The sequence below is a fragment of the Marmota flaviventris genome, chromosome 15, assembly GCF_047511675.1.
Source record: "Marmota flaviventris isolate mMarFla1 chromosome 15, mMarFla1.hap1, whole genome shotgun sequence".
NCBI classification, from domain to species: Eukaryota; Metazoa; Chordata; class Mammalia; order Rodentia; family Sciuridae; genus Marmota; species Marmota flaviventris.
Genome location: NC_092512.1, coordinates 34,847,789 through 34,875,011, shown reverse-complemented (window position 1 = coordinate 34,875,011; position 27,223 = coordinate 34,847,789). Strand labels below are relative to the sequence as shown.

The following is a 27,223-nucleotide window of genomic DNA, read 5'->3' as shown; positions in this document are numbered from 1 at the left end:
TTAGTCCTGTCTCAGGAAACTTGAATATTAGTTAAAACACAACAGGAAGGCAGCCATCCAGGAATAATGCAATCCAGCATCTTATCTGTCCCACATACCTGCAGAAGGGAGATGGTTCCTGCTGCCATACAATCCAAAGAGATTGCAAGGTCCTTTGTATTCCAGTCATATCTGAGGCACTGCTTTGAGACACAGGTTCTCATTTGAACATTAAGCACTCCTAACATGGTATCATTTAAAAGGTCCCACCTGCCCTCACCCCTCCCCAGGAAGAAGGGCACTGGGGTATGGTCCTGGAATGATAGGCAGGCAGGACAGCCCAGTAGCAGAACCCAGGAAGCCCTTGGAAACTTCCTTTTCTGATCTTAGCACCACTGGGGGATGAGGCCATGAGAAGGCAGCCAACCAACCGCTAAGGGCCACTTTGTCCCCTCTGCCAAAATGCAGAAGAGCCAGGCTAGACACAGGCTGGGTGGGGATGAGTGTTGATGAAGGATCCTAATTGCTGAGCAGTGGATCTGGGTGTCTTGTATTTTTAAATGCTTTCTAAAAATGTAGTGAGCATAGGGATATTGAAAGTACCCTGTGGGTGAGAGAGATAGGCTGAGATGGGAAGGATAATGATCTCATTTTGAATTATTATTAAAAGGGGAAGTTATTTTAATTAAGATTCATTTGTTATAACTAATTGAAGCCATGAATAAGAGTGGCTCAGGTAATCTTAACATTTATTTTCTTGCAGAACAGAAATTGAAGGTAGGAGGTTACAAGACTGGTTCAACCATGTAACAAACAATAATAGCTTAAAAAAACAGGCTTGGGCTGGGGATGTAGCTCAGTGGTAGAGCACTTGCCTAGCATGTCCAAGGATCTGAGTTCAATCCCTAGCTATAACTTATTTTTTTTAATATTTATTGTTTAGTTGTAGTTGGACACAATACGTTTATTTTATTTTTTTATTTTTATGTAGTATGGAGGATTGAACCCAGGGCCTCACACATGCTAGGCAAGCACTCTACCACACAGCCCACAACCCCAGTCCTATAACTTATTTTTAATAACCAAGAAAGAAAGAAAAGAAGCAAAAAATAGGCTTGTTTTTCGTTTTACCTTTGCCATTATCAGTACATTTTCATTCTTCCTTGTGTTTGTGGCCTTATGGTCATAAGATGGCTGCCACTGTTCCAAGAATTACAACTTCACACTTCTGTTTGGAGGGTATAGAAAGGATGCCTGGAAGATATCTTATTTTCACAAGCCTCATCCTTTGCAGAGAGGGGGGAGAAATTCTTCATAAGACCCCAGTCAGCTTTTCTATCTCATTAGCCAAACTGGACCACTTGATCACTTCTAGGTGCAAGGGAGTCTGGAAAATCAAGTCTGCAGTTTTCCCAACTTATACCACTGGAAGTAAGCAAGGGCTCTGAAAGGTTTTGGAGCAGAAGACTACAAGTATCTGCTATAGGGATAAATAGAAATGTGGCCAAAATTGAAAGTGAAATAAAAGTCCTTCCCCTAAGATCAGAGGAAAGGTTTTTGAAGATATCTACAGTTTCAGTAAAAAGGAAGTTTCTATTGTTTAAAAAAAGAAAAACTGACCTTAAATATATCTACACATGTCCACACTCAGTTCAAAACAAAACAAACAATGAGTCAGGGAAGCTTCAAAATTCTGCATTCCTCTGACCAAATTTATCTCAGGAAAAAATTCTGTCTGGAAATGAAGTTGCACGTGTCAGGTACAGGGGTATGTATATAATTATACAGAGAAATGTTCAGTACAGAAGTTTATAATAGCAAGCAGCTAGAGCAAACCAAGCACTCCTCCTACCCAGTCCTGCTCTGCAAGGTACTGAGGTCAAGTACAAAGCTGGCCTGCAGAGGAGAACAGCCCCTCCCCTCGTGCTGTCCTCTCTGTGCTGTCCCCACAGGGGAAGGTTTTATGAAACCACCCTTTTAAGTACTACCTTCACCCCATTCTACCTGAGAGGGTTTGCACAATGGCCTTTATGCTACATTTAGAAGCTCTTCTTCATCCCACCTCGTGGGGGCAAATCTCTCAGGCCTGTGTCCTTCCCCCAGGGTAGCTTCTCTCCTAGGAGACCCCCTGCAAACAAACATCAGGTGGGCTGGGCGTGGTGCTGCATGCCTGTAATCCCAAAATAAGAGAATCCCAAGTTCAAGACCAGCCTCGGCAACTTAGTGAGGTCTTGTCTCAAAATAAAAAGGGGCTGAGGATATAGCTCAGTGTTAAAGCGCCCCTGGTTCAATCCCTAGAAACAAATATCAGGTAAGATACCACAGCTCTTTCCTCCACATACCCAGCCACGCTTGACTCCCAGAAGGTGGGGCTTAGGTGCAAGTAGATCTCCCTGCTGCAAATGATAACCAGGCAGAATTCCATCTGGTTCAAAGAGGGGCTTTAAAGACAGAGTAGCATTGAGTCTGGATTTTCAAACTGTCAATCAGTTGAGGGAACACAGGTGAGATCTCCTGGGACTGAGGATTCTTTTTAGAGTATGATACATTGTGCTACTAAAGCTACATGAGACTCTCCTACTTGCAGAACAGACAAGCGAATTATTCATTATTAAAACTTGTGATTTGTTTGCTAACCTTAAAGGGAAATGTTCCCGATAACAGCAACAAAGGATATTAAACGTGTACAGATAATAAAGGTGAACTGAATTTCACTTGCTCCTAATTACCATGGGCAGAGTAAAGCTATCTTATTAAGAAAACAGAAGATTATATCCCAGCTAATGAAAATGCTTTATACTAAGACAACTTAGAAATACAAGCTAAAAACGTGCATGGTCAGTCTGCAAAATGGAAATGAACACTTATACGATGAAGAAATTATTAAAGATGACATAACAGGAAGCTCATCCTTGAAGAACCATTGGTTTTAGATCCCTCTAAAAGGAATGTTCCTGCATAGGGTTCTATTCTAGTGCCAGATAGAAGCAATGTGACAGCAATTATACTTATTGAGGGCTTATCATGAGCTGGGTGTTGTTTTATGTCTTCTACATACTCCTACCGCACGGAAGGGCCATTCTATTGTCTGTCCAAGTTTATAGGTAATAAACTTGAGGCATAAAGAAGGCAGGTAACTTGCCAAAGTCACCCAGCCAAGATGTGGCTCCAAGACCTGTGCTCTTCCTTATATCAAGCATAGCACCCCACATTTGGAGGTACTTTCTATGGGCTGCAAGTGAATTATCTGAATCAACATGGATTTATTTTGCAAGGTGTGGTGTCATTTAATGACCCCCCCCACCCGCCAGCTCCCAGGAAACCTGCCCCTCAGACCCGTATAGGGAAAATACTGTCATTCTGTCCTGACCTCAGGCTGAGATGAATGACCTTCAAGTAACCAGAGCCAAAGGAACTTGTGGGACCCTTGCGTACAACAGACAAGAGCTAGAATGTCCCCTCTGTCCCCAGCTCCTCTCTGAAGGTACCAGAGGAGGGTAAGTGATAATTTTCTGCCATTTCTAAACCTCCCCTGTCCATCTAATCCATGGATAAGCAAATACCAAAATCCCCTCGGACTCTGCACCTTGTCCAGGCCCTCCGACACCTCTGAGATCTGTGACTTGAACCATTGTTCTTTAACTGCTTGGGATCTGTTACAGAAACACTCTTCCTCTTTCAGTTGGTTCAGAAATCAGGGTTTCCCTGAGCCACTGTGGCCTAGACTTTCATCTCTGTACCCAGGGCTGAAATTCCCCAGGGACTTCTGCTGGCATTGGTCATCCTAAAGGGGCCGGAACCAAGAATGCAGATCTTCTTTGTGTCTACAGGCCTCACTCCTGCTGGGCATGTTTCTCTGAAAACAGAATCTTCCTTCTTTAAAATCTTCCTTCTGTGTCCTGCAATGAAGAAGCAGTTTCTGAACTGAGAAGCCAGTGGCTCAAGGGCTCCACCGTGAGGAAGCCAAGAAAAACTCATCTTCAGGAGCAGGTGCCACCGGTGGGGTGCCCAAGGGGGGAGATGGGGACCAGACAGCAGTGGGGCACCCAGGTCATGACCCTGGCCTGTCTGGAAAGGGAAAGACTTGACACAGTGTCTCCTTCTGCCCACATCTTTGCTTTCCTCGACCCAGGGAAGGCAGGAGGCCACACCAGCCTCCCCTGGCTGGCTTTCTTCTGCCTCCATGCCAGGCACATTGGGGACAGATGACTCTGAACTCGTTTGTTGCAGCTGGAAAGTTGCTGAAACTGTTCTTCCCTTTCTGAGAATTAGATTGAATTGGCTTCACTAAATTCTCCCATCAACCCTGCCCACCAAATCCCCACCCAGACTGCAAGGCCAGCATTGACTGCCAGCTGCTAGCAGGATGCCACGGTCCCTCTGCTGGCTTCTCCTCCTGGAATCTGACCCCTCCTGCAGCCTGACCCCTCCTGTAGCTGCCTGCTCTCCCTGCCCCCTCCCCAAACTGCTGCCCATCAGTGGCACCAACATCTTGACTAGAGGATTCTGAGCAAAGTTTTTTATGAGCTTTGACATCAACTGGAACGGACACAGAATGCTAACTCTATCTGTACCACTTTAGGAGTAGACATTCTCTGAAACTCACCTTGAAAATGAGGGCAAAATTTTATTGACTTTATTGTGTGTCTGCCCTGCTACAAGGTTGACAGTATGTCTTGTCTTTTTCATGATTTTATCTCTAGCACCGCGATGGTACCTGGCATGTAAGAGACCTCTATAAAATTTAAAGGGAAAAAATATCTTCCCAATAGAATTGTTAGGAGAGTAAATGAAATGACATATATAAAGCACATAGGTCACACGTGGCCTGTAAATAATGGTTTCTAGCTACTCAGTTATTTTGATAAGATAACAGGTTTCATGATGCAAAATAATTCTGTCACCCATCCAATCATTGAATACTTATTGAGCATCTGCTACATGTTGCACAGGACAACACAAGTATATTTTGCTATTTTTTCGCAGTACTGGAGATCAAACCTAGGACCTTATGCATGCCAGGCCAGTGTTCTAGCAATGAGCCATGTCCCCAGCTCAGGGTGAAGAACACGGTCCCTACCTTAAAGTGGCTCAACCACAACTTCAGGACATAGTGTGCCAAGATGGCCATAAGTATAGAGAGCCATGAGCATACATAGACTAGGCAGTGAAGAAGGCAGGAGCAGTGGAAAAGAACATTCTATATGACACTCTTGTGCCCATTGATAAGGATGAGTCTCTGGAGATGAGAAGATCACACAAGGGAGACATGCTTAGAATAGCTTTTTTTTTTTTTTTTTTAACTAGTCTATTTGTTCAGAGAGGAAAAGGCTGATTATAGCTGGCTGTTGCCTTCAGCTGGCCAGACTCTGTTTCAAAAGAACTGTGTGAAGGGCTATGGGAGCCTTGAGATTTTAGGTTCCAAACCAAGAGACCAAAACCAACAGATGGCAGGAATGAGAGGCAGGTGCTGCCTTACCGTCTGGAACTTACACAAATTGTAGTAAGCATATCTTTGTTGGCCACCACTTTATTACCCTGGGTTCTGGGCAGGACTTCTCAGGAAACTCTTCCAAACTCCTTAGGCAGCTCTGAACATTCTAGACAGGCGATCACATAGTGTGGCCCACGGTTAACACTTACCACATGCAATCACTGTCAGCATATGCCATTCTGAGTTCTATCTGTACTACTGCTGTTCCTAATATTTTAAATTACTTTTTTATTTAAAGAAATGTTTTCAGAGGATATCTATTTCCCTTGCAATATGGATGTCTTTACACATTTTTGCCACTCTGGTCAGGCTCCAGCAGACAGCGCCCCTCCACTCCTTCTACAGAGTGAAGCTCAGACAATTGCCATCGTGCTGAGGGGCAGGACCTCAAGACATGCAGATGAAACTAAACTGGCACCTGCAATGGAGTGTGTTACAGGCTGTGCAGGTCAAGGGGATCATATCTCTCGAAGATCTTCTTGAGTACCACCAGAAGTAGGAATAGAAATTTGGGTTAGTCGGTGAACAGATGATGGGATTTAGAGCCTTGACACCTTGATTGGAGAGCTGCTGCTAACATCTGCTAGCTCTGGGGCCTTGGACAAGAAAATGAACTTCTCTGAGCCTCAAGTCTTATGACAGCAATTCCTCATAAAATAAGTGAACCAACAAAACAATTGGCATGACAGGACTGCAGAAGCACTTTGTAAACTCTTCAATTTTCACAAATACCAATTTTATTGAGAATTAAATTTTCAAGACACATGAAGTTGGACTTTATCATTGATGAGGGGCTATCATGATCATGGTCAATATCTTGACCAGTGCTCAATTAAGTAAGCAAATGAAGGATGCCTCTTGCCCCTTTTTCCTGTGTATAAACAACCTGGATAAATGAACAGAAGGCAGGTGTGGTTGTGAGAGCTGGCACAGGATGCAGAAAACCCAGATGCACGATGAGGGCTATCCTGCCATAAACATGTCCTCTAGAAAGGTCGTGGAAAACCTAGACAGCTGGATGGTGGTTCTTTGCCCCTCCTGCCACACCTCAACTCAGCAGGTTTTAAAAGGCCAGTACTCTCCCAACTACCACCACCTCAGCATCGTCCCCACAGTGTTCCATATTGGCCTCATTCTTGACCCACCCCCTCATGTCTTCTGCCACCCAAAGCCTTGCCCTGTGCCTTTGGTGACCCCCTGCTCCAAAATCAGTCCACTCTGCCCCTCTACTGCCTCTGTTATTGGAAAGTACTTTGCTCTGGGAACTTTTTTTTCCCACGCAGTCCTCCTAAGAGATTTTTTTATTTTCTCATATGTCAATGGACTCCCAGGTCTATGAGGGAAAGTAGGGCTGGATTCTCAGTGGTCACACTGCCACCTCTGGACCATGAGTACCCCATTCTTTTGTAACAAATACATTTGAGAATCACAACTCATCTCTATTCCCCTCTCCTTCTCCTGACAATACCCCTCATTCAGTGAAGACCTAAATATCTAGCTGCAGAAACATTCTTATTCAAAAAGGACATACACATAATGATGTAGCAATGATAGTTTATTTTAACATACTAAACCAAAAATTAACAATTTCTTTCTTTGAAAAAAATATGAATTCTGTACATGTGGGGTTGGTTTAAGTGACCATAATGTATTTTACCAAAAAACAAATTGTTATAGCCCATCTTATAAAGATTTCTATACAGAGAGTAGATGCTAAATAATTTTGCTGAATGATTTTTAAAAAATCTACATATAGTTGTAAAATAGTTAAGTTCATAAATTAAGAATACTGTGAATTTACTTAACTGTACAAAAGAATCATTCTCTGATCTTCCACTTTTACATATATTTTCTTTTACAGAATTCAATGATTAAATCCTCTCTCCTAAGGTCCTAAGAATATTCTTCAAACCTTCAGCAGTTTACAAATGAGCAGACCACTTAAAGGGAAATGGTGAAAAAAGGATTTCATTTCTATGCTACTCATTCAGAATCTGCTGAGTTGGCCACCCATTCACTCAACCTGGTTCAAAATCTTGATACTTGAATATAGGTTTGATTTGGCTTTCATGCAGCCCATCAGCATTCATGACATTTATCTCTTACTTAAGCTGTACAAAGGAAATCTGGAAATCCTATGACAGTGATGTTATCATACTTAAATGCAATATGCAAAATTCTGAAAATTAAATAACTTATTTTTTTAAATATACATACCACAATCTTTTTTTCAGTAATCACTTTTTCCATGTACAAATGAAAAAAAAATGGCAAAAGAAACAGAATAATCTGGATATTCCAAAATAAAATGACTATAAAATTTTTATTTAATAAAACATGGTTGAGGTACACTTTTATTGTATAAGTAATTGTTAATTACTGTATATAATTGGACAGCAAAATCCAGCCCTGTCTGAAAGCACTGGGTCAAACTGTCTTTTTAAGTCCTTCCAGGCCATGATTCTTCATGCTGCAATAAAATATTTTTTAATAAGTGCAATTTATCATAGAACTATGTATGCACTTTTATGTTCCTAAATATAAAAACTTAATTGTAACTACCACAGACATGATTTAAATATATGTGTTATGAAGAGAAACAGTATAAACATACTCAATTTTTTCTTGTGAGATATTAAAAAGGGATTTCATGTCATGATTCTGAAAAACCTAAGAACAAAAGTACTGAACATAATAAATAAATATGCAATCTAGAGGCATTAAAAATGGTCTAAAATACTGAATGTAACAAAATCCAGTGTATTAAAGTTCAGTATTTTAGTATTAAGCATTCTTCCCCAAATGCAGTTACATAAGCTTCACATTAAGGCACCTGTCATTCCCTATAAGAAAGATCTGGATTCAAATAAAGGCAAAATGCACTATAAAACTTTTATTCTTTCATTCTGATACCTTTATATATTACCATCTTTAAATAATTTTGAACAGTGTAATTTATCATAGATATATAAATATCTTTGAATATAATACTTGAATATAGTTCAAATGGTTCCCAGTGGTATTTTGAGACTCTAATTAAAGTCTGTCTATATATTAATACTGTGATACTATGTGACATATTAATTAACAAGGAAATAGGTAAAAAACAAATCAAGATGGATGGAAAAGAACCAAATTTTAAGAGATGTGACAACCTCTAAAAAAATTATACCGTAGGGACAGTGACTATGAGATCTTGATCAACTTTTTTGAGACTCACTCTCTCCATCTGTAATGTTTCAATAATAGCTCCCTATAAAGCTTAGAAAGCTTTTGTGTGATCAAATGAGATGATGTAAAAATAAAAACACTTGGCAAACTGGGAACAAATAGAATTATGATAATCAGAACATCTCAAGTTTGATATTCTAATAATAAAAGTTATGACCTTCATTCATCACTTGAGAACTCCAGTTTTGATCAATTAGTTGATGAACAGAAGCAAAAATTTATACAGAGAGAAAATCTCTCAATTTTAGCTTCCAGAATTTTATAAAGTACACTTGGCTGTGAATAGGAAGCTACCTCTTGACACTTCCTAAAACTGAAGAAGGGGCAGATTGCCCAGACACCTTGGCTCTTGGTCTTTACTCTGTTTCCATTAAAGAGACTTCCATCTCCCTCACCATCTGTTATCATGCAAGATACATGGTTTCATTGAAAGACACTTTCCTTTAATAGCATAGAAAGATTTTAAGGATATTAAGAAATAGCTGGAATCAGTCTTGGATACCTTCCTCAGCTTGATACAAATATGAAAGGATTCAATAATATCTATCAAATTTTCCCTTTGTTAGTCCATTTCTTGTATGTAGAAGTGATTCTAGGCCAGCTTTTCCCAGTGTATGTTCTGAGGAACACTAGGTGAGGGGGGATATTAATAGGTGAAAAACAGATCTGTGTTGGGTATGTTTGAAATATACAAGGAGAGATTAGTGTCTGGACTGTAGACTTTCTCAGTCTTTGAAGTCTCACATATACATTCTAAAGAAAGATGGAGAGTACCACTTTTCCCAAAATCATCTGACCTCCAAATCCCTTTTACTCACACATACACATACAAAAAAAAATCTAGAGGGGCTAATAGTTCTGGGAATATTCTTTGGGAAATGCTATTCTAGCCAATTCATCCTGGTTCTAAACATTCCAGGGCTAAATCTGGCAACAGTTACCATTTTATTTCTGAAGTAGAAGAATCATTTTGCTTTCAAGGTCAACCACCATAATAACCTCCTAGATTCTACTCTATGAATATCCCTTCCAAAGCAACTAAGAACTAAATTTCCTTTCTACTGAGAAATTCAATGAAGTTATTCTCATGTAGATAATTATGTCTTTCTAAGGAAATTCTTATATTATTCCCCCAAACATTAAAAATAGGGATCTAATTATTTCTAGATCTTAGGACCCAGAATCATAACTATTTGAAAGAGAGGACATTTTATCATAATATCACTCCAATTAACCCTACCAATAATAATGATAGTGGTGGTAGTATTAACTAAGCACTTGATCCTCATATTACTCTATGAGTTTAGGATCTATTATTATACCTATTTTAAAGATAAGTACTCTGAGGTTTACAGAGATTAACTGATCTGCCAAGAGTCACACAAAGGAGTAAGGGCAGAACCTCAAACCCATATCTGACCCTTCACCCCAAACTCTTAACCACTAAATAATGCCATCATATACTCTAGTAACAATAACAAAAAAGCAATTCCTATTACAGGAAAATTAGAGTGTATTTATATAAATTCAATGTAATTAAAATTTGGTTTTAGATTTCCTTTTGATCAAATTCCCATTTCTTTAAAGTAAATATGTTAAGTTTTTTTTTAAGTAGAGAAAAATAGACTATTATTTACCAATGAAGGCTACAGGGTCTTTAAATAGAAGAAGGTTTTAAAAATCTGCATCCAAAGTGAAGACATTATCTGTGGTTTCTGCCATAACGGCAAAACGCTGATACTCTGAAACTCGTTTCTCAAAGAAATTTGTTTTCCCTTCTAAAGAAATGTTTTCCATAAAATCAAAGGGATTTTCTGCCTGAAAAATCTGAAAAGAAAAGACACATTATTAGATATTCTGAAGAAGCCAAATAAATGATATCCTACAACAATGGCAAAAATGACAATCAATCAATCAATTTTATTTTATTTTTCTCTCTGGAGATTCTTTTTTTTTTCTTTTGGTGCTGGTTCAAACCCAGGGTCTCATGCATGCTGAGTACCTGCTCTACCACTAGCTACAACCCTAGCACATGCCAGTATTTCCTTTTTTTTTTTTCAGTTTGAGTATATTTTATTTATTTATTTATTTATTTTTAATGTATTGGTTCTTTTTAGTTATACATGAATAACAAATAGAATCCATTTGAGCTTAGATTTCCCAACACCTTTCTAGTCACCTACATGGTCATATTGTTCTCCTAAGGTCCTGGAGGCACTGAAATATGACCTAGTCAACAATCAAGCTTGACAAATTTTCATATGAGTGACGTCACCTACTAACCTCCTCCAAGAATACCTTTGGTATTCTAATAAACAGGAAATATTTCAGGAAATGAAATATCTAATACTAACAACCCAAGGGAATGTTCTCATGGCTTGCAAGATTCAATACACCATAGAAACTAGAGGCATTTTTTCATAGGAATTACTATCAGGTAGTCATCTATACACAATATACAAAATATTAAATTATCAACAATGTCCTGAGCTCTTAAGTATGCTTCTTAGTTCATAACAGAATACATAAGGTCAAATTGACCTTAACAGGTCATAATCAGGAAAGATAAAATTAACTCTATCCAGAGTGACTAGATATCTGCAAACAAAGTCCATTTCCTGTATGTAGAAATGATTCTAGGCCAGCTTTTCCCAATGTATGTTCTGAGGAACACTAGGTGAGGGGGGATACACGCTGGACACATGCTGGACACATGCTGACAAGAAGTTTTTTCACTACTGAATTAAAGAAGAAGGGCTGGAAATACAGCTCATTGGAAACATTTCAGTGATTCACAAGGTACAATAAAAAAGGATTTCCGAGTTTAGGAGTATGCAAGCAGGAATTACAAACATCACAGATGAGAATAGATTCAAATAATCCAATTTTTTAAATGGGTAAAGGATCTGAATAGACACATAGACATTTCTTCAGAGAAAATATACAAAAGGCCAATAAACACATGAAAAAATATTCAACATCACTATCCATTAGGGAAATGCAAATCAAGACCCCAATGCTCGAATAAGAGAGATAACAACTGTGGGTGAGGAGGTGGAGAAATGGAAACCCTCATATACTAGTGGGGATGTAAAATTGTGCAACCACTTTGGGAAACAAGCAGTTCTTCTTATGATTAAACATGGAGTTACTGTATGATACAGCATTCTCAGCCCTAGGTATATATTCAAGAGAAATGAAAACATATGTCACAGCAGCATTATTCATGATAGCAAAAAGTAGAAGTAACTCAATTGTTTGTCAACTGATGAATGAACAAATAAAAATTCCATATAGTCATATAATAGAATACCATTTGGTCATAAGGAGTAAATAAGAATTGATGCATGCTACATTGTGAATGAATCTACTAAGGAAAGAAAAGAGTTACAAAAGTCATGCATTTAACAATTCTATTTATATGAAATGGAATACACAGAAGAGTCAAATTTATAGACAGAAATTAGATTAGAGATTGCCTAGGAGTGGAAGGGATGAGGGGAAAGAAGGGGTGGCTGACTGTTAATAGGGTAAACTTTCTTTCTGATATTATAAACATGTTACCATGTTCTAAAATAGATTGTTGTGAAGATTGTGCAACTGTGAACATACTAAAAACCACTTAATTACCAGGTGGGATAATGCACACTTGTAATCCCAGCAACTCAGAAGGCTGAGGCAGTAAGAAGGCAAGTTCAAGCCAGTCTCAGCAACTTAGTGAGGCCTTCGACAACTTAGAGAGACCCTGTCTCAAAAAATAAAAAGGGCTGGCAATGTAGCTCAGTGGTAAAGCACCCTTGGTTTCAATCCCAGGGCTAAAAATAAAAATAATAAAACAACTATACATTTTAAATGGGTGAACTGCATGTTATATGATTTATATCTAATATATATATATATATATATATATATATATAATCTGTAAACATAAGTGCACATATGTATGTATATGTATGTGTGTGGATATATAAAGATATATAGATAAATAGAGTACTCATATGCTGTGTGTGGCTGATAACTGAATCCTGTGAAACTGCCTCTCAGAGAGAGTGAAGCTGCAAGACACAGCAGAAAAGACAGTGTACCAATAATAGATTCACTGGATTTTAGAAATGGGGAACTTCAGTAAATTAGATCTGAATCATTTATGGCATGGACAAGGTAATCAAGCTAAATTAAGCAGCTTTTTTTTAACACATAGAAAATTTTTAATGTTTTTTGACTAATCTGTAGCTAAGAGAAGTTGATAACATCAATAATGTGACTTCTATTTAAGAAACTGTTAAAATGGCTGGGGATGGGGCTCTGTGGAGGGTGCATGCTTAGCATGCCCAAGGCCCTAGTATTCAATTCCCAGCACCACAAAAAATAATAATCATAAAAAGAATCCATTAAATGATGATCATTTACTAATAATCTTCTCAAAAACTGTCAGTATAGAATAATTGTTTTCAAGCTCCTTGGGTTCAAAATTTAGTTCATGTGCTTGAGATTGTTTTCTTAATATTCACATGAACTTTCTGAAAACCTCTCTGGTTGCATTCTACAAGCTTTGAAATATAGTAATCTTACTGTTATATTTTCAAAGTTTATTTTATTTTTTATTTTTTGGTACTGAAGATTGAACCCAGGGGTGCTTAACCACAGAGCCACATCCCTGGCCCTTTTTTAATGTTTTTGAGACAGGGTCTGGCTGAGTTGCTAAGTGCCTCCATAAGTTGCTGAGACTGGCCTTTTTTAAAATTTTTTTAATTTATTTGTTCCAATCAGTTATACATCACAGCAGAATGCTCCTTGATTCATTGTACACAAATGAAGTACAATTTTTCACTTCTCTGGTTGTACCCAAAATATCTTATATCTTATACAAAATATAAGAGGTTTGTGCAATTTCTGATTTTTCATTCATGCAATCATACATGTACCTAGCGTAATAAAGTCTGTCTCATTCCACCATCTTTCCTACCTCCATCCTCCCTCCCTCCCTCCCTTTGCCCCATCCAAAGTTCCTCCACTCATCTCATGCCCCACCCCCATTATGATAAGCATCCAGTTATCAGAGAAAACATTTGGCCTTTGGTGTTTTGGGATTGGCTTACTTCGCTTAGCATGATTTTCTCTAACTCCATCCATTTATCTGCAAATTCCATGATTTTATTCTCTTTTACATGTATATATACCACAGTTTCTTTATCATCTATTGAAGGGCATCTAGGGTGGTTTCACAAAGGCTATTGTGAATTGTGCTGCTATTGATGAGGCTGTGTCCCTGTTTTTAAGTCCTTTGGGTATATGGTGAGGAGTGAGATAGCTGGGTCAAATGGTGGTTCCATTTCAAGTTTTTTAAGGAATCTCCATATTACTTTCCAGATTAAAAACTATTTTGAATGGTTATACAAAATGAAAAATTTACTTTTGTCTTTTCACTTTTCTTTTCATCTCCCCTGCCTGACAGGTTTGCAACAGTTTCAGAATCTGACCTTGTACAACCTTTAAAATAAAATTCTAAAGTCAAAACAAAACAAAACTATTTTGAAAATCTATACTCCAGTAAAACAGAAAATCCTGAGGCTAGCTTTGAACTCACGACCCTCCTGCCTTGGCCTCCCAAGCCACTGGGATTACAGGTGTGTACTACCGCGCCTGGCTCAAAATTTATTTTTTAATTTTTAATTTCTCTCTCTCTCTCCCCGCCTCCCCCTCCCCCTCCCTCTCACTCCCCTTCCTCATTTTGGTACTAAGCACACTACCACTGACCTACACCCCTAGCCCCTTTATTCTCCTTTTGATGAATACTTTTTTCCATTTCTAAGTAGATGGAGCTCTTTGGCAACCTTTTATTGTTAACCTTTTGTATGTTTTTTGCCTTCAAAAATATAAGAGGTTTGTGCAATTTCTGATTTTGGGAATTTATTCAGATATTTTGAAGACCCAGGAGAAGATTTATACCGAGTTTAGATTTTCTTTTGTAAGAATGTTTTATATAACTACAATTATCAAGTTCCCAAAAGAAAAACTGAACCCAAGGGTCAGCAGTTTTCCCAATAAGCAAGAGATCATGGATATGAGGATATGGTGGAGGTTAAAGAACAATGAATTCATTTTAAGGTTTACATAAGCAAATTAATTTTCCTAAAACCAAACATATCAGTAAAAGTTACTAACAAATAGAGAGTGTCTTGCAACTAAAACAATAAAATAAAATGGTTTGTCTCTTCATATATATATTTTTTTCATTTTTTAAATTTTTGGTACCAGGGATTCAACCCAGGGGCACTTACCACTGAGCCACATCCCCAGCCCTTTTTATTTTTTGAGATAGGATCTCGCCAAGTTGCTTAGTGCCTCCCTAAGTTGCTGAGGCTGGCTTTGAACTTGCAATTCTTCGGGCTCAGCCTCACAAGTTGCTGGCATGGTTTATCTTAAAAAAAATTTTGCCACCACTTGACTATTTCAATAAGTACTTCTGCGGTTACCATAATAGAAATGCACTACCAAAAGAAGTAATGACTGCACCGAACATTGTGGATTTTATAAGTTTTATCATTAAATATAATTTAAACTTACAATTCCAAACTAAAAAATTAAAACTTACAATTTCTACTTACCATGTAAGAACATAGATACAGAACATAGTTAAGTAAGGCCCCTAAAACATGTTTTACAAAAGCATTTTCTATGACCATTTCACTTACATTGAGTACAAAATGACCATTTACTGTGCATTATTGTGTCTGAGATTATTTTAAGTGTTTTAGGTATCATCAACAATTATTTGTGGCATTATTATTTTTTTTATTTCCACTTTATGGATGAAGAAACTGAGATAGAGGTTAAGCAACTTGCCAAAGGTCACAAAGCTAGAAAGCAGTGGAACCAGGATTCAAACCTAGGTAGTCTGATTGCAGGCTCCATCTCCTGTGAGTAAGGTGAAAACCAAATATCTTTTAAAAATTCAGGTACATTATCTCTGATATACAAAATAAGAGAAAAAAACTTATACACAACTAATTTCAAAGAGTCAAATCAGGAATGGGAGCATAGCTCAGTGGTAGAATACTTGCCTAGCATGTGCAAGACACTGGGTTTAATCCCCAGCACCACAAAAAAAAAAAAAAAAGTTTAAAAAAAAAAGTCAAATGATGACATTTAATGTCTTCCTAGAAACTATCCCCTATTTAAAAGTATTAACCTCTAACTTGCCAAGTAAACACGTAAGAATTTAAAAAAGGGTAAATTTAAATGTAGATCAAATAAAATTACCTGAACATAATTCTATTAAATTATACCTGCAATATTACAAGGTAATGTATTGAACTTATTAGTGCTAATATTTACCAGCTTCCTATTTCTATTTTGAATTTCATTTTAAATTTCAAAGTTTTTTATAAAACCAATTTGTTCATACAAAATACATTTCTGCCAGTCAAAAATGGCAGCTACTAAGAATATAAACAACAATAAGTGTTGACAAGGATGTGGGGGAAAAGGCACACTCATACGTTGCTGTTGGGACTGCAAATTGGTGCAGCCGATACAGAAAGCAGTATGGAGATTCCTTGGAAAACTGGGAATGGAACCACCATTTGACCCAGCTATCCCTCTCCTCGGTGTATACCCAAAGGACTTAAAAACAGCATATTACAGGGATATAGCCACATCAATGTTTATAGCAGCACAATTCACAATAGCTATGATTGCAGAATCAACCTAGATGCCCTTCAGTAGATGAATGGATTAAAAAATGTGGTATATATATATACACAATGGAATATTACTCAGCAATAAAAAAGAATAAAATCATAGCATTTGCAGGTAAATGGATGGAGTTGGAGAAGATAATGCCAAGTGAAGTTAGCCAATCCCAAAAAAACAAATGCCGAATGTTTTCTCTGATATAAGGAGACAAATTCATAGTGCGGTTGGGAGGGGGAGCATTGGAGGAACAGACGAACTCTAGATAGGGCAAAGGGGTGGGAGGGGAAAAGGAGGGGGCATGGGGTTAGAAATGATGGTGGAAGGGGATGAACATCATTATCCAAAGAACATGTATGAAGACACGAATGGTGTGAATATACTTTGTACACAACCAAAGATATGAAAAATTGTGTTCTATATATGTAATATGAATTGTAATATATTCTGCTGTCATATATAACAAATTATAATTTAAAAAATTAAAAAATTACATCTCTGTCATGAACATTTTAAAAGTAGAATTATATATTATAAATGCTTTTGTAAAACATTTTAGGGGCTTTACTTAACTGTAACATTTTACCTGGTAGTAAAAGGGTGGTTTTGAACACCTTACCTTTGAGAATCCCAGTTCCACAAGTAATCTGTCAGCTACAAACTCAATATACTGTTTCATCAAAACACAGTTCATCCCAATGAGGCCAACTGGCAAGGCTTCTGTTAAAAACTCCTGGAAGGTAAACAAAACCAGAATAAAGTACAAAGACAGAACAATAAGGTATTTTCCAAATAGAGAGAAGGTTTTGGTTTTATTAATATTCTAAGACAACGATTTTGCTCAAGGAAAGTGTACTAGGATAAATTCTTTCAACATGGAAAATGATCACCACTGTTGCTTTGTTCTGAAATACCTAGAAAAAGATTCACCAAAGATGATCATCATGGGAAGCATGACTATGAAAGAGAGGTGGAAAGACAGAAAACTCAGTTAACAAAGAATATGAGATAAAACAGAAATGGATTAAGGGGTTGGGAGATAAACTGAACTCTACATTCAAAGACAATGTTAATAGATAAAAAACAAAAACATATTAACCACATGCTTTCCTCCTTCCAATATGAAAACCATGCTTGTTAAACTATGCGATGTTTTTAAAGCTAAGCAAATTTTATTTTTAAACTAATTTTTTCTTTCTTTTTTATTTTCATCTATTTATTTATTTATTGTGTGTGTGGCAGGGTGTACTGGGGATGTGTGTGGTCCTGGGGATTAAATCCTGGCCATCGTACATTCTAGGCAAGCACTCTATTGCTCAGCATCCTGATAAATTAATTCTTTAGAATAAATAAAAACACATTTTAAGTAGAACATCCAGCTTTTTGTAATCAGAAATCTTTACATACCATAAGTTAAGTTTTACTATTCAATAATTCATTTACTTATTGATCTTATAAACTGTACGTGCTTCATGTCAGGTGCCCTGTGAAGTTATTGAGAATAAAAACAAGAAACCACAATTGTCGGGCACAGTGGTGCACACCTGTAATCCCAGAGAGTCAGAAGGCTGAGGCAGGAGAAACAAGACTAGCCCGGGCAACGTAAGTATGACCCTGTCTCAAAATTTTAAATTTTAAAAACAGCTGGTGGTGTAGCTCAGTGGTAGATGATCCCTGGGTTCAACACCCACTACCACACACACATACACACACACAAATAGAAAACATCATTATCATCCAGTAGTCATTAAATTTAAAAACATAAAGCTATAACAATTAAAATAGTTTGTTATACCATGAAATTTGACAGATAAATCAATGAGACAAATAGCCCTAAAGCAGATTTTACTTATACAGAAAACCTTAAAATATAACAAACACTGATTTGTAAACCAAATTATAAACTGACATGAAAATTGCAATACATCATGAAATCATCATCTTGTAGGTAAAAACAAATATAAGCAGGTTTATATAGTCAATTTGACAGTACAAGATGATGATTTCATGAATCAAATATAATAATGCTAAAGTGGGCACAGTGGCACATGCCTGTAGTCCCAGCAATTCAGGAAGCTGAGGGAGGAGGATCAATTGAGCCCAGGAGTTCAAGGCCAGACTGGACTGTATAGCAAGACTGTCTCAAAATAAATAAATAAATAACACTAATAAAATAATGGCACAAACATCAGAAAAAGCGAGATGTGCTAAACTTTATAAATTTCCCTACTTACCTGCTCAATTTTGACAGCATTAACAATGATCTCCCTCACTCTTTCTTCTGAAGGCTTATTTACTAAGTACTGAAACATTAGGCAAGCAAAGTCACAGTGAAGTCCCTGAAATAGAAGACAAATGCCATTGTTAAAGCTTTTAATCTGCTATTTGCCCACAGTGATGCATACTGTATAAACATTGTGTAAACATGCTGGTGGGACTGCAAATTGGTGCAGCCAATTTGGAAAGCAGTATGGAGATTTCTTGGAAAGCTGGGAATGGAGCCACCATTTGACCCAGCTATTCCCCTTCTCGGTCTATTCCCTAAAGACCTAAAAAGAGCATGCTACAGGGACACTGCTACATCGATGTTCATAGCAGCACAATTCACAATAGCTAGACTGTGGAACCAACCTAGATGCCCTTCAATGGATGAATGGATAAAAAAAATGTGGCATTTATACACAATGGAGTATTACTCTGCATTAAAAAATGACAAAATCATAGAATTTACAGGGAAATGGATGGCATTAGAGCAGATTATGCTAAGTGAAGCTAGCCAATCCCTAAAAAACAAATGTCAAATGTCTTCTTTGATATAAGGAGAGTAACTAAGAACAGAGTAGGGTCGAAGAGCATGAGAAGAAGATTAACATTAAACAAGGATGAGAGGTGGGAGGGAAAGGGAGAGAGAAGGGAAAATGCATGGAAATGGAAGGAGACCCTCAGAGTTATACAAAAGTACATACAAGAGGAAGTGAGGGGAAGGGGAAAAATAATACAAGGGGGACAAACGAATGTCAGTAAAGGGGGCAGAGAGAGAAGAGGGGAGGGGAGGGGATGGGAGGGGAGGGGAGGGGGGATAGTAGAGGATAGGAAAGACAGCAGAATACAACAGACACTAGTATGGCAATATGTAAATCAATGGATGTGTAACTGATGTGATTCTGCAATCTGTATATGGGGTAAAAATGGGAGCTCATAACCCACTTGAATCAAATTGTGAAATATGATATATCAAGAACTATGTAATGTTTTGAACAGCCAACAATAAAAAATTAAAAAAAAAAAAATAAAATAAAATAGATTCTAAGAACACAATGTGGAAATTTATAGGGAATTAAAGAGAAATTAATAAGACCAAGAACTTCTTTCCTTCAAATCTCATTAAATGCTAATTCAATAACTTATAATAAAAAAATTCACTGCCAGAAAATCTTAGTTCACCAACATTAAAGAAGAATTAATTTACAAACAAACCAAGAAAAAATATACACAACCAAAAGCATTTTTAAAAAAGAAAACAAGATGAGAAGAGCCAAAATGAAAATTCATTAATCCCTAAATGTCAAAAAAATTAAGGGATGATTGAAAAATAATAAGTAGTATTTAAAAAATGGATGAAACTCAGAGATATTTCAAAAAGATATCTCAAGAATAGCTCAAGATAAAAATGAATTCAGTACAATGATAATGGAAACTATAAAATAATAAATATCATCTGAAGCTGTAAAAAGCAGAAGTGACATTACCATTAACTAAACCAAGAAAGAAAATAAACATACGAAATGCCCCGAGAACAAAATGATTATGCAAATACAATTAATATTATAAAATGTTCAGTAACTGGAGAACAAAGAGAGTCAACCTATAATCAGGATTCTGATATACAGAACAGATGGAGCAAAGCTGAAAATCAAAAGAACAACAAAAGAAAATTTTCACAAATTCAAAACAAAACTAAACTAAAGGGCCATACATAGAAAAATAATGGAATTCCCAGCAAAATTTACATGATAGCAAGGTAAAAATCAATTAACATTTCTAAATTACAAAAAATAATAATAATTTTGTAAGCAACCAAAGAAGGGAAAGGGGAAAAGGAACATATATTTTAAATGATTACAAGTAAGAGTTGCCTAGGTTTTTATAAATGAATCAACAAAACTCAAAGACAATTCAAAGATCCCTAAATCAAAGGTTGTTATTACAAGGATTATTTACCTGGTTAAGTTATCAATTCCCAGAAAAAAAAAACTAAAAGAAAAAAAAAAAAAAACACACATCTCTTTTAACAACTAATCTTAGAAAATTTACTAGTGAAATGTTCTTTTTCTGCAGACTTGATTCAAGAAGAATACTTCAAATTACAAGAAAGTTTATGTCAAATAAACTACTGAAAGATGTTAAGGAAAGAGTTGACGAGAACTGACAACTAGCTACCTATTACAGAGACCAGTAAATAAAAGGTAGACACTCATAATTGTCAAATCAATAAATGAATAAAACTAATTTTGTGTTTAAAGAATTCCAATCAAAATCCCAGTGGGATAGTGGGGGTGTTGGTAAGAAAGAATGAAGGACCTTTGGATTGTGCAGAGGGAGTGAGGGTAGGGGTGGGGCTGTGGGGATCGGAAGGATGGTGGCATGAGACAACATTATTACTCCATTTACATGTATGATTACACTGGTGTTGTGACTCTGCACCATGTACAGCCAGAGGAATGAGAAGTTGTGCTCCATTTGTGTACAATATGTCAAAATGCATTCTACTGTCATGTATAACTAAGTAGAACAAATTTAAAAAAATTTTTTTAATCCCAATGGGATTTTTTTTTAATTCAAAAAATAAAAATCTAGAAGAATAAATGGTGAACACCTTAGATCCTAATAAAAAAAAAAAGAATAAATGGTTAGGTCCACACAAGAATACTTAAAAAAGGAAAGTTTTCAGATTTATTCTACCAATTATTAAAATATATAACTACAATAATTAGAATAGCTTGTATGGCATCATAAAAAACTTACTCTAAGGTAAGTCAATGAAGCAGAAAAAATGACCATGAGACAGATTTTAGTATAATAAAATCTTAATATGTAATAAAGAAGACAGCAGAAACTGGTGGAGAAAGGATGGATTACTGGAAAGAGAAGTGAAAGTGTTTAAACTAAAACTAAGTTAAATTCTAACTTGCTGGGAGCCATTAGCCAAGTAGGTATGACAATTTCCTTGCCAGCGTACCCCATGTTGCTTAGTGGAAGGACTCGTGGAAATAGGACATTTTGCAGTGACATTGCATGTAGGTGACCTTGCTCAAGGACCAGGGCGGATCCGGGTTTAGGGTGTTCCCGGTTTAGGATAATCGGGTTTAGGGCGTTCCCGGTTTAGGGCGTTCCAGGTTTAAGATTATTCCTGCTGGGAATAGGGCGTATCCTGCTGCCTGAGTTCCCCTTGAGTTCTCACGGGATTCAGACAGTATTTTTTGGGAGACAGAAGCCCAGTGGAGGTGGATTTGGGTAGAGAACGTGGATTTCCCCAGAACGTGATTGTAGACGGCTGGTGTGAGTTCGGGAATAAAGAGTTGCTGTTTGAATCTACAAGCTGTGTGGTGGCTCGTGATTGTGTGCCCAGCCAGACTGCGGCATTTGTGCCCAGCCAGACTGCGGCACTAACTTACTCTATATCATACTGCTTTTATTCTAAATTCTATACTTATACTAAACAAATTCCAATTGTATTAGAGAATTAAATGTTAAAAAAAATCAAGAAAAAAAATGTGATAATTTAGGGCTGGGTACATAGCTCAGTTGGTAGGGTGTTTGCCTTGCATGTACAAGGCCATGGGTTCAATCCCCAGCACCACAAAAACAACAACAACAACAACAAAGTGATGATTTAACTTTTCTGGGAGTAGATCAATAAAATTTAAGATTTTTATTTTTTTTGGAATACTGTACTCAGTTTAATGTAATAAAAAACCCATGACTGCTAAATTGCTACAATGAAATTTAAGATTTTTATATGCTAACAGCAAAACAAAATTTAAAAAAGGACAAACAGAAAATATAAAACAAATATAATAAAATTCACATATTCTGTTATATTCATGCAATAAATATAAGAAATGAATATACAAATTCAGTAAACAAACACTTCTTGAAAGAGTTCAATTAGTCACTGTATATTGTGAATATACCAATGAACATGCAAACATTCATCCTTCCTTTAAGGATTATAGACTATCAAATAAATAAACCTTTAAATATTAAGAGCACTCCCAGTTAAATATGAAAAATATTAATATAAAACAGAAATGGAGGCAAAAAACAAAAATATAATAACTACTGAAAAATACAAATGACTAATATAATTTTGAAAAAAGTTCAATCTAAGTAATAATCAAAAACAAAACCAAATAATGAGATGTAAACTGCTCTTATCAAATTTATCAAATACTAGGCAAATTAACCCAAATTCTGGTGAGTATATGGTAAGAAAATGATCATACATTGCTAGATGAAGCAGAAAATGTCTATAAAATTTCTGGAAAGAAATCCGCAAGTGTAAGTGATCACATAACCTGCTAATTCTACTTCTTGTGATCAAGTGTAAGAAAATAATGTAAAGTTAGGACAAAGCTTATATACAAAGTATATATAACAACAACAACAACAAAAAAATGAAAATCCTAAAGACAACTTAAATTTCCAATTATTGTCAAATAAATAATGCATTCATCTACTATTATATATCTAAAAAAACTGTTTTCAAAAAATACTTAATAGCATAGAAAAATGCTCATAATATTTTCCCAAGTGAAAAAAATGAAACTATGATTTGTGAAACTATTGTATCTATATGTATTTGCATAAATATAAATGTAGAAAACAAGTTTAGAAATATAATAAAATTGTCAAAGTGATCACCTGTGCGTTGTGTAACTTTTTGTTCTCTAAATTTTCTATAATAAACATATAATCATATATGACATTTATGATAAAAGTTATCAGAAATTTAAACATATTAAAGTCAAAAAGTAATTATAGAAAACATTTTATGGCACTTAAAAAATACTATCAGCTGGGTATGGTGGCACACACCCATAATCCCAGCAAATTGGAAGGCTGAGGTGGAAGAATCCCAGTTTTGAGTCCAGCCTCAGCAATTTGGTGAGAGCCTGCCTCAAAATGAAAAATAAAAAGAACTGTGGATGTAGCTCCGTGGTAGAGTGCCTCTGGGTTCAATCCCTGGTACTGAAAAAAAAAAAAAAAACATGCTTTCATATATACTGTTCATTGCATTAAAAAAAAAAAAAAAAAAAAAGCCCTGTTAAGGTTTATAGTTGAAGAAACTAAGGATCAGATAAGTAAAGTAACTTGACAAGGTCACTTAGATATAAACTGAGGAACCAAGATTATTATAGTCAATAAATGTGAACTGAATGGCTGTAATAGGATGACTATTGAGACAGAAGGATCAATGAGACCAGGTCTCTATGCTAAGAAACTCAAACTCCAGCAGAGAAGAGACAAATATGTATTGTCGACTCTAACACAGAAGAACAAGTTTAGATTTTGAAGGGATACATAAAAGACAAAAATGGTCAATTTGACCCAGTTGGATAAGGAAAATTTTAAGTTGCCTGCTTTGAGAAGGTCATCAACAGGTAGAAAAAAAAAAAGTGGTAGGAAAAATGGAAAGGGTTTTGTAGACAGAGGGAGAGATAAGACTTACGACTGGATGTGGCTCAATAGGAAAAAAGCAATTTGAAATGACTCCCAGATTTCAAACTGGATGACTGGAGGGTGGGTAGGGGGAGACTCATTAAGGTAAGTAAAACAGAAAAAGAACATATTTTGAAAGAAAGATGATGTGTTTGATTTCTGAAATGTCAGATTTGAGATACCTGTGGACTAATCCAGGAGAAAACAACTAAGGTGCACCTGTTTGTTTGGAGATCAGGAAAGACTATCTGGGATAAAGATAAAGTCTGGGGAACTGTGAGCTTTTAGATGGTAGCTGATATCATGTGAATAAATAAGATGAGCCAGAAGGTCATACAAAGTCAAGGAGTCAGGGAGGCCAAAGCAGATGTCCAGAAGCATACTGATGTTAAAGAATGAGCAGGGACTGAGAAGAATGATGAGAGACACAGTAAGAAAGTGCAATCTTACCGGCCATAGAAGAAATGACTTCCTATTTCCTTTTAATTACCAGGGTATTTGAGTCACCATAAGCATTTCCCAGAGGAAAGAAAAGTAGATGAACATGACATATGAAAACAAATGTAACTGGAGAAACACTTCAAACCTTACTTCATCTCTGCTGATCAGTTCATTGGAAAATGTGAGCCCAGGCATGAGACCTCTCTTCTTTAACCAGAATATAGCAGCAAAAGATCCTGAGAAGAAAATTCCTTCCACAGCAGCAAAGGCCACCACTCTTTCCCCTAGGAGAAAAAACAGTTTCGCTTTCTAAATATCACATACTGCAAACATTTGCAAGTTTATATATTTTTTTAATAATACCTCAACTATTTTTCCAAGAAATAAACAAGTTAGTGCAGTGGCCAAAGATCTTCAGAGAAGGAAATATTCTACCCTACCTACTAGGACAGAAAGATATGTCTACTTCAAATCCTATATCAAACAACTCCTGTAGACTTGGTTTCTGGGCAAAGAAAAGACAGAAGGATCAATGAGACCAGGTCTCTATGCTAAGAAACTCAAACTCTACTCAAAAAAATAAGTGATTTGCCTGTAACCTTCAGGTGCTTGTGAATGCAGGCACATGCATGTGAGTACAGTATGTGCACATACTGCTGAGATTTATATTTTTAGCAACCTATATAGCTTACAAACTAGTTATAAAATTTCAAAGACATTGTCATGAATATGCAATTAAAAAATAGACGAACCCAGCTGATGATAATACATATACCTATAAGGTAAAATGTCTTATCACAGCCAGGTGTGGTGGTGCACGCCTGTAATTCTGGTGACTCAGGAGGTTGAGGTGGTGCACGCCTATAATTCCAGTGACTCAGGAGGTTGAGGTAGGACAATCTGAAGTTTGAGGCCAACCTCAGCAACTTAGTGAAGTCCTTAGTAACCTTGCAAGACCCTGTCTCAAAATAAAAAATAAAAAAGGCTGGAGGTGTGGCTCAGTGTTCCCAGGTTCAACAGCTAATACCAAAAACATAAGCAAAAATATCCTATCATCCAAGCAAAAATACTATCCTCTGCTAAATACATAAGGGCCAATTTCAAAAGTTTCTTTCTTTTCAGAAGCCTATTCCTGAAATATATCTAGTGGCATAATCTATAACATCATCTCTAGGAAATGATTATAGACTTAATCCAAAAGATTATACACATGCCCCTTATGTCACCATACTGCATATCTAGGGAGAAAGGTTGTAGATTGTGAGATAAAGGCACTGAGTGCTTGAGGAAACTATAGGCCTTTGTTACTGATGACATAGTTTATATTTCTTATACATGTATCTTTTTTGTGGGGGCTGGGGACACCAGGGACTGAAACCAGGGATGCTTAACCACTGAGTCACATCCCCAGTCCTTTTTACTTTGAGACCGGGTCTCACTAAGTTGCTGAAGCTGGCCTCAAACTTACAATCCTCCTGCCTCAGCCTCCCGAATCACTGGGATTACAATTGTGCACCACCATGCCCAGCTAGTATCTTGTACTTTATATCCCTTGAACTTACTGCAGGAGCAAACACATAGCAGGTACTTAATAAATGTGTCCTCAACCAAACCAATGGAAATTATAGAAGATGTTAAAAAACATTAAAATTCATTCTATAGAAAACACAAAAATTTGATGTAGAAACTGAATAAATATTTTAAATTTCCAGAACAAATATAATTACAATATTTAAATTTTAAAAAGAAAGCTGACTAAATTCAAATGTTTCTGGCTGTCGCTAAATAATGCTCTGGTTTGTCCTTGTTTCTCCCTGATTATCAAACCAAATCAGATAGATCAATTATATCATATACTTGGTAATCCAAATTTCTATTAGTAGTCTAAAACATGGGAAAGACTTATGAAGTATTTCATTTTTACAGACACAATTTTAAAATTAACTTCAGAAAAAAACAAAAGAAATATAAATTAAATAAATATTCACTATGTCAAAGGAATGGTTGATTGGTTGATTGGTTTTTGGCATGGATGAGGATAAAACCCAGGACTTCACACATTCTGGACAGATACTCTACCACTGAGCTATACCCTCAGCCCTCAATTGTGGAAAAGAAGATTCCTTGATGTGTTATATATTAACTAAATATTAAAATGTAATAAAAATAATCACTAAGCTTAAGCAAGACATTCATCATTAGTTTAACATAATTTACTATACTTTTAAGTTCCTATTAATAAAATGACAGGTAGTTATATTTGATACTTTTTAAATTGGCATTAAGGTAACATCATATGGGTAAATATCTATAAGAAAACAAGACTAATAAAAACATTCTGATGGGCGTAGTGGCGCACGCCTGTAATCCCGGCAGCTCAGGAGGCTGACACAGTAGGAACATGGAGTTCAAAGCTAGCCTCAGCAAAAAGCGAGGCGCTTAGCAACTCAGTGAGACCTAGTCTCTAAATAAAATACAAAATTGGGCTGGGGATATGGCTCAGTGGTCGAGTGCCCCAAGTTCAAATACTAATACCCCCCGCCAAAAAAAAAAAAAAAAAAATATATATATATATATATATATATATATATATCATTCTGAACAAGGGGGAAATTGTCATTTTAACCATTCCATGCATTCATATGAATACCAAAGAATGAG

The 27,223-nt window shown here is 36.4% G+C and overlaps 1 protein-coding gene across 2 annotated transcripts in view; it reads right to left on the bottom strand.

Moving 5' to 3' along the window:
- Positions 1 to 7,010: 7,010 nt before the first annotated feature.
- Rrm2b (ribonucleotide reductase regulatory TP53 inducible subunit M2B) overlaps positions 7,011 to 27,223 on the bottom strand; it is a 40,955-nt gene continuing 20,742 nt past the window's right edge. Inside the window, exons 6-10 of one of the 2 annotated variants that reach the window (XM_027952583.3) lie at positions 24,713 to 24,846; positions 18,634 to 18,738; positions 17,019 to 17,132; positions 10,342 to 10,531; positions 7,011 to 7,943 (exon numbers count right to left, since the gene is read on the bottom strand). In XM_027952583.3, coding sequence (XP_027808384.1) covers positions 10,379 to 10,531; positions 17,019 to 17,132; positions 18,634 to 18,738; positions 24,713 to 24,846 — 506 coding nt within the window. In that variant the 3' untranslated portion in view covers positions 7,011 to 7,943; positions 10,342 to 10,378. Of the gene's footprint in view, positions 10,532 to 17,018; positions 17,133 to 18,633; positions 18,739 to 24,712; positions 24,847 to 27,223 lie in introns of both variants that reach the window. The other variant, XM_071602202.1, reaches the window with a different exon arrangement.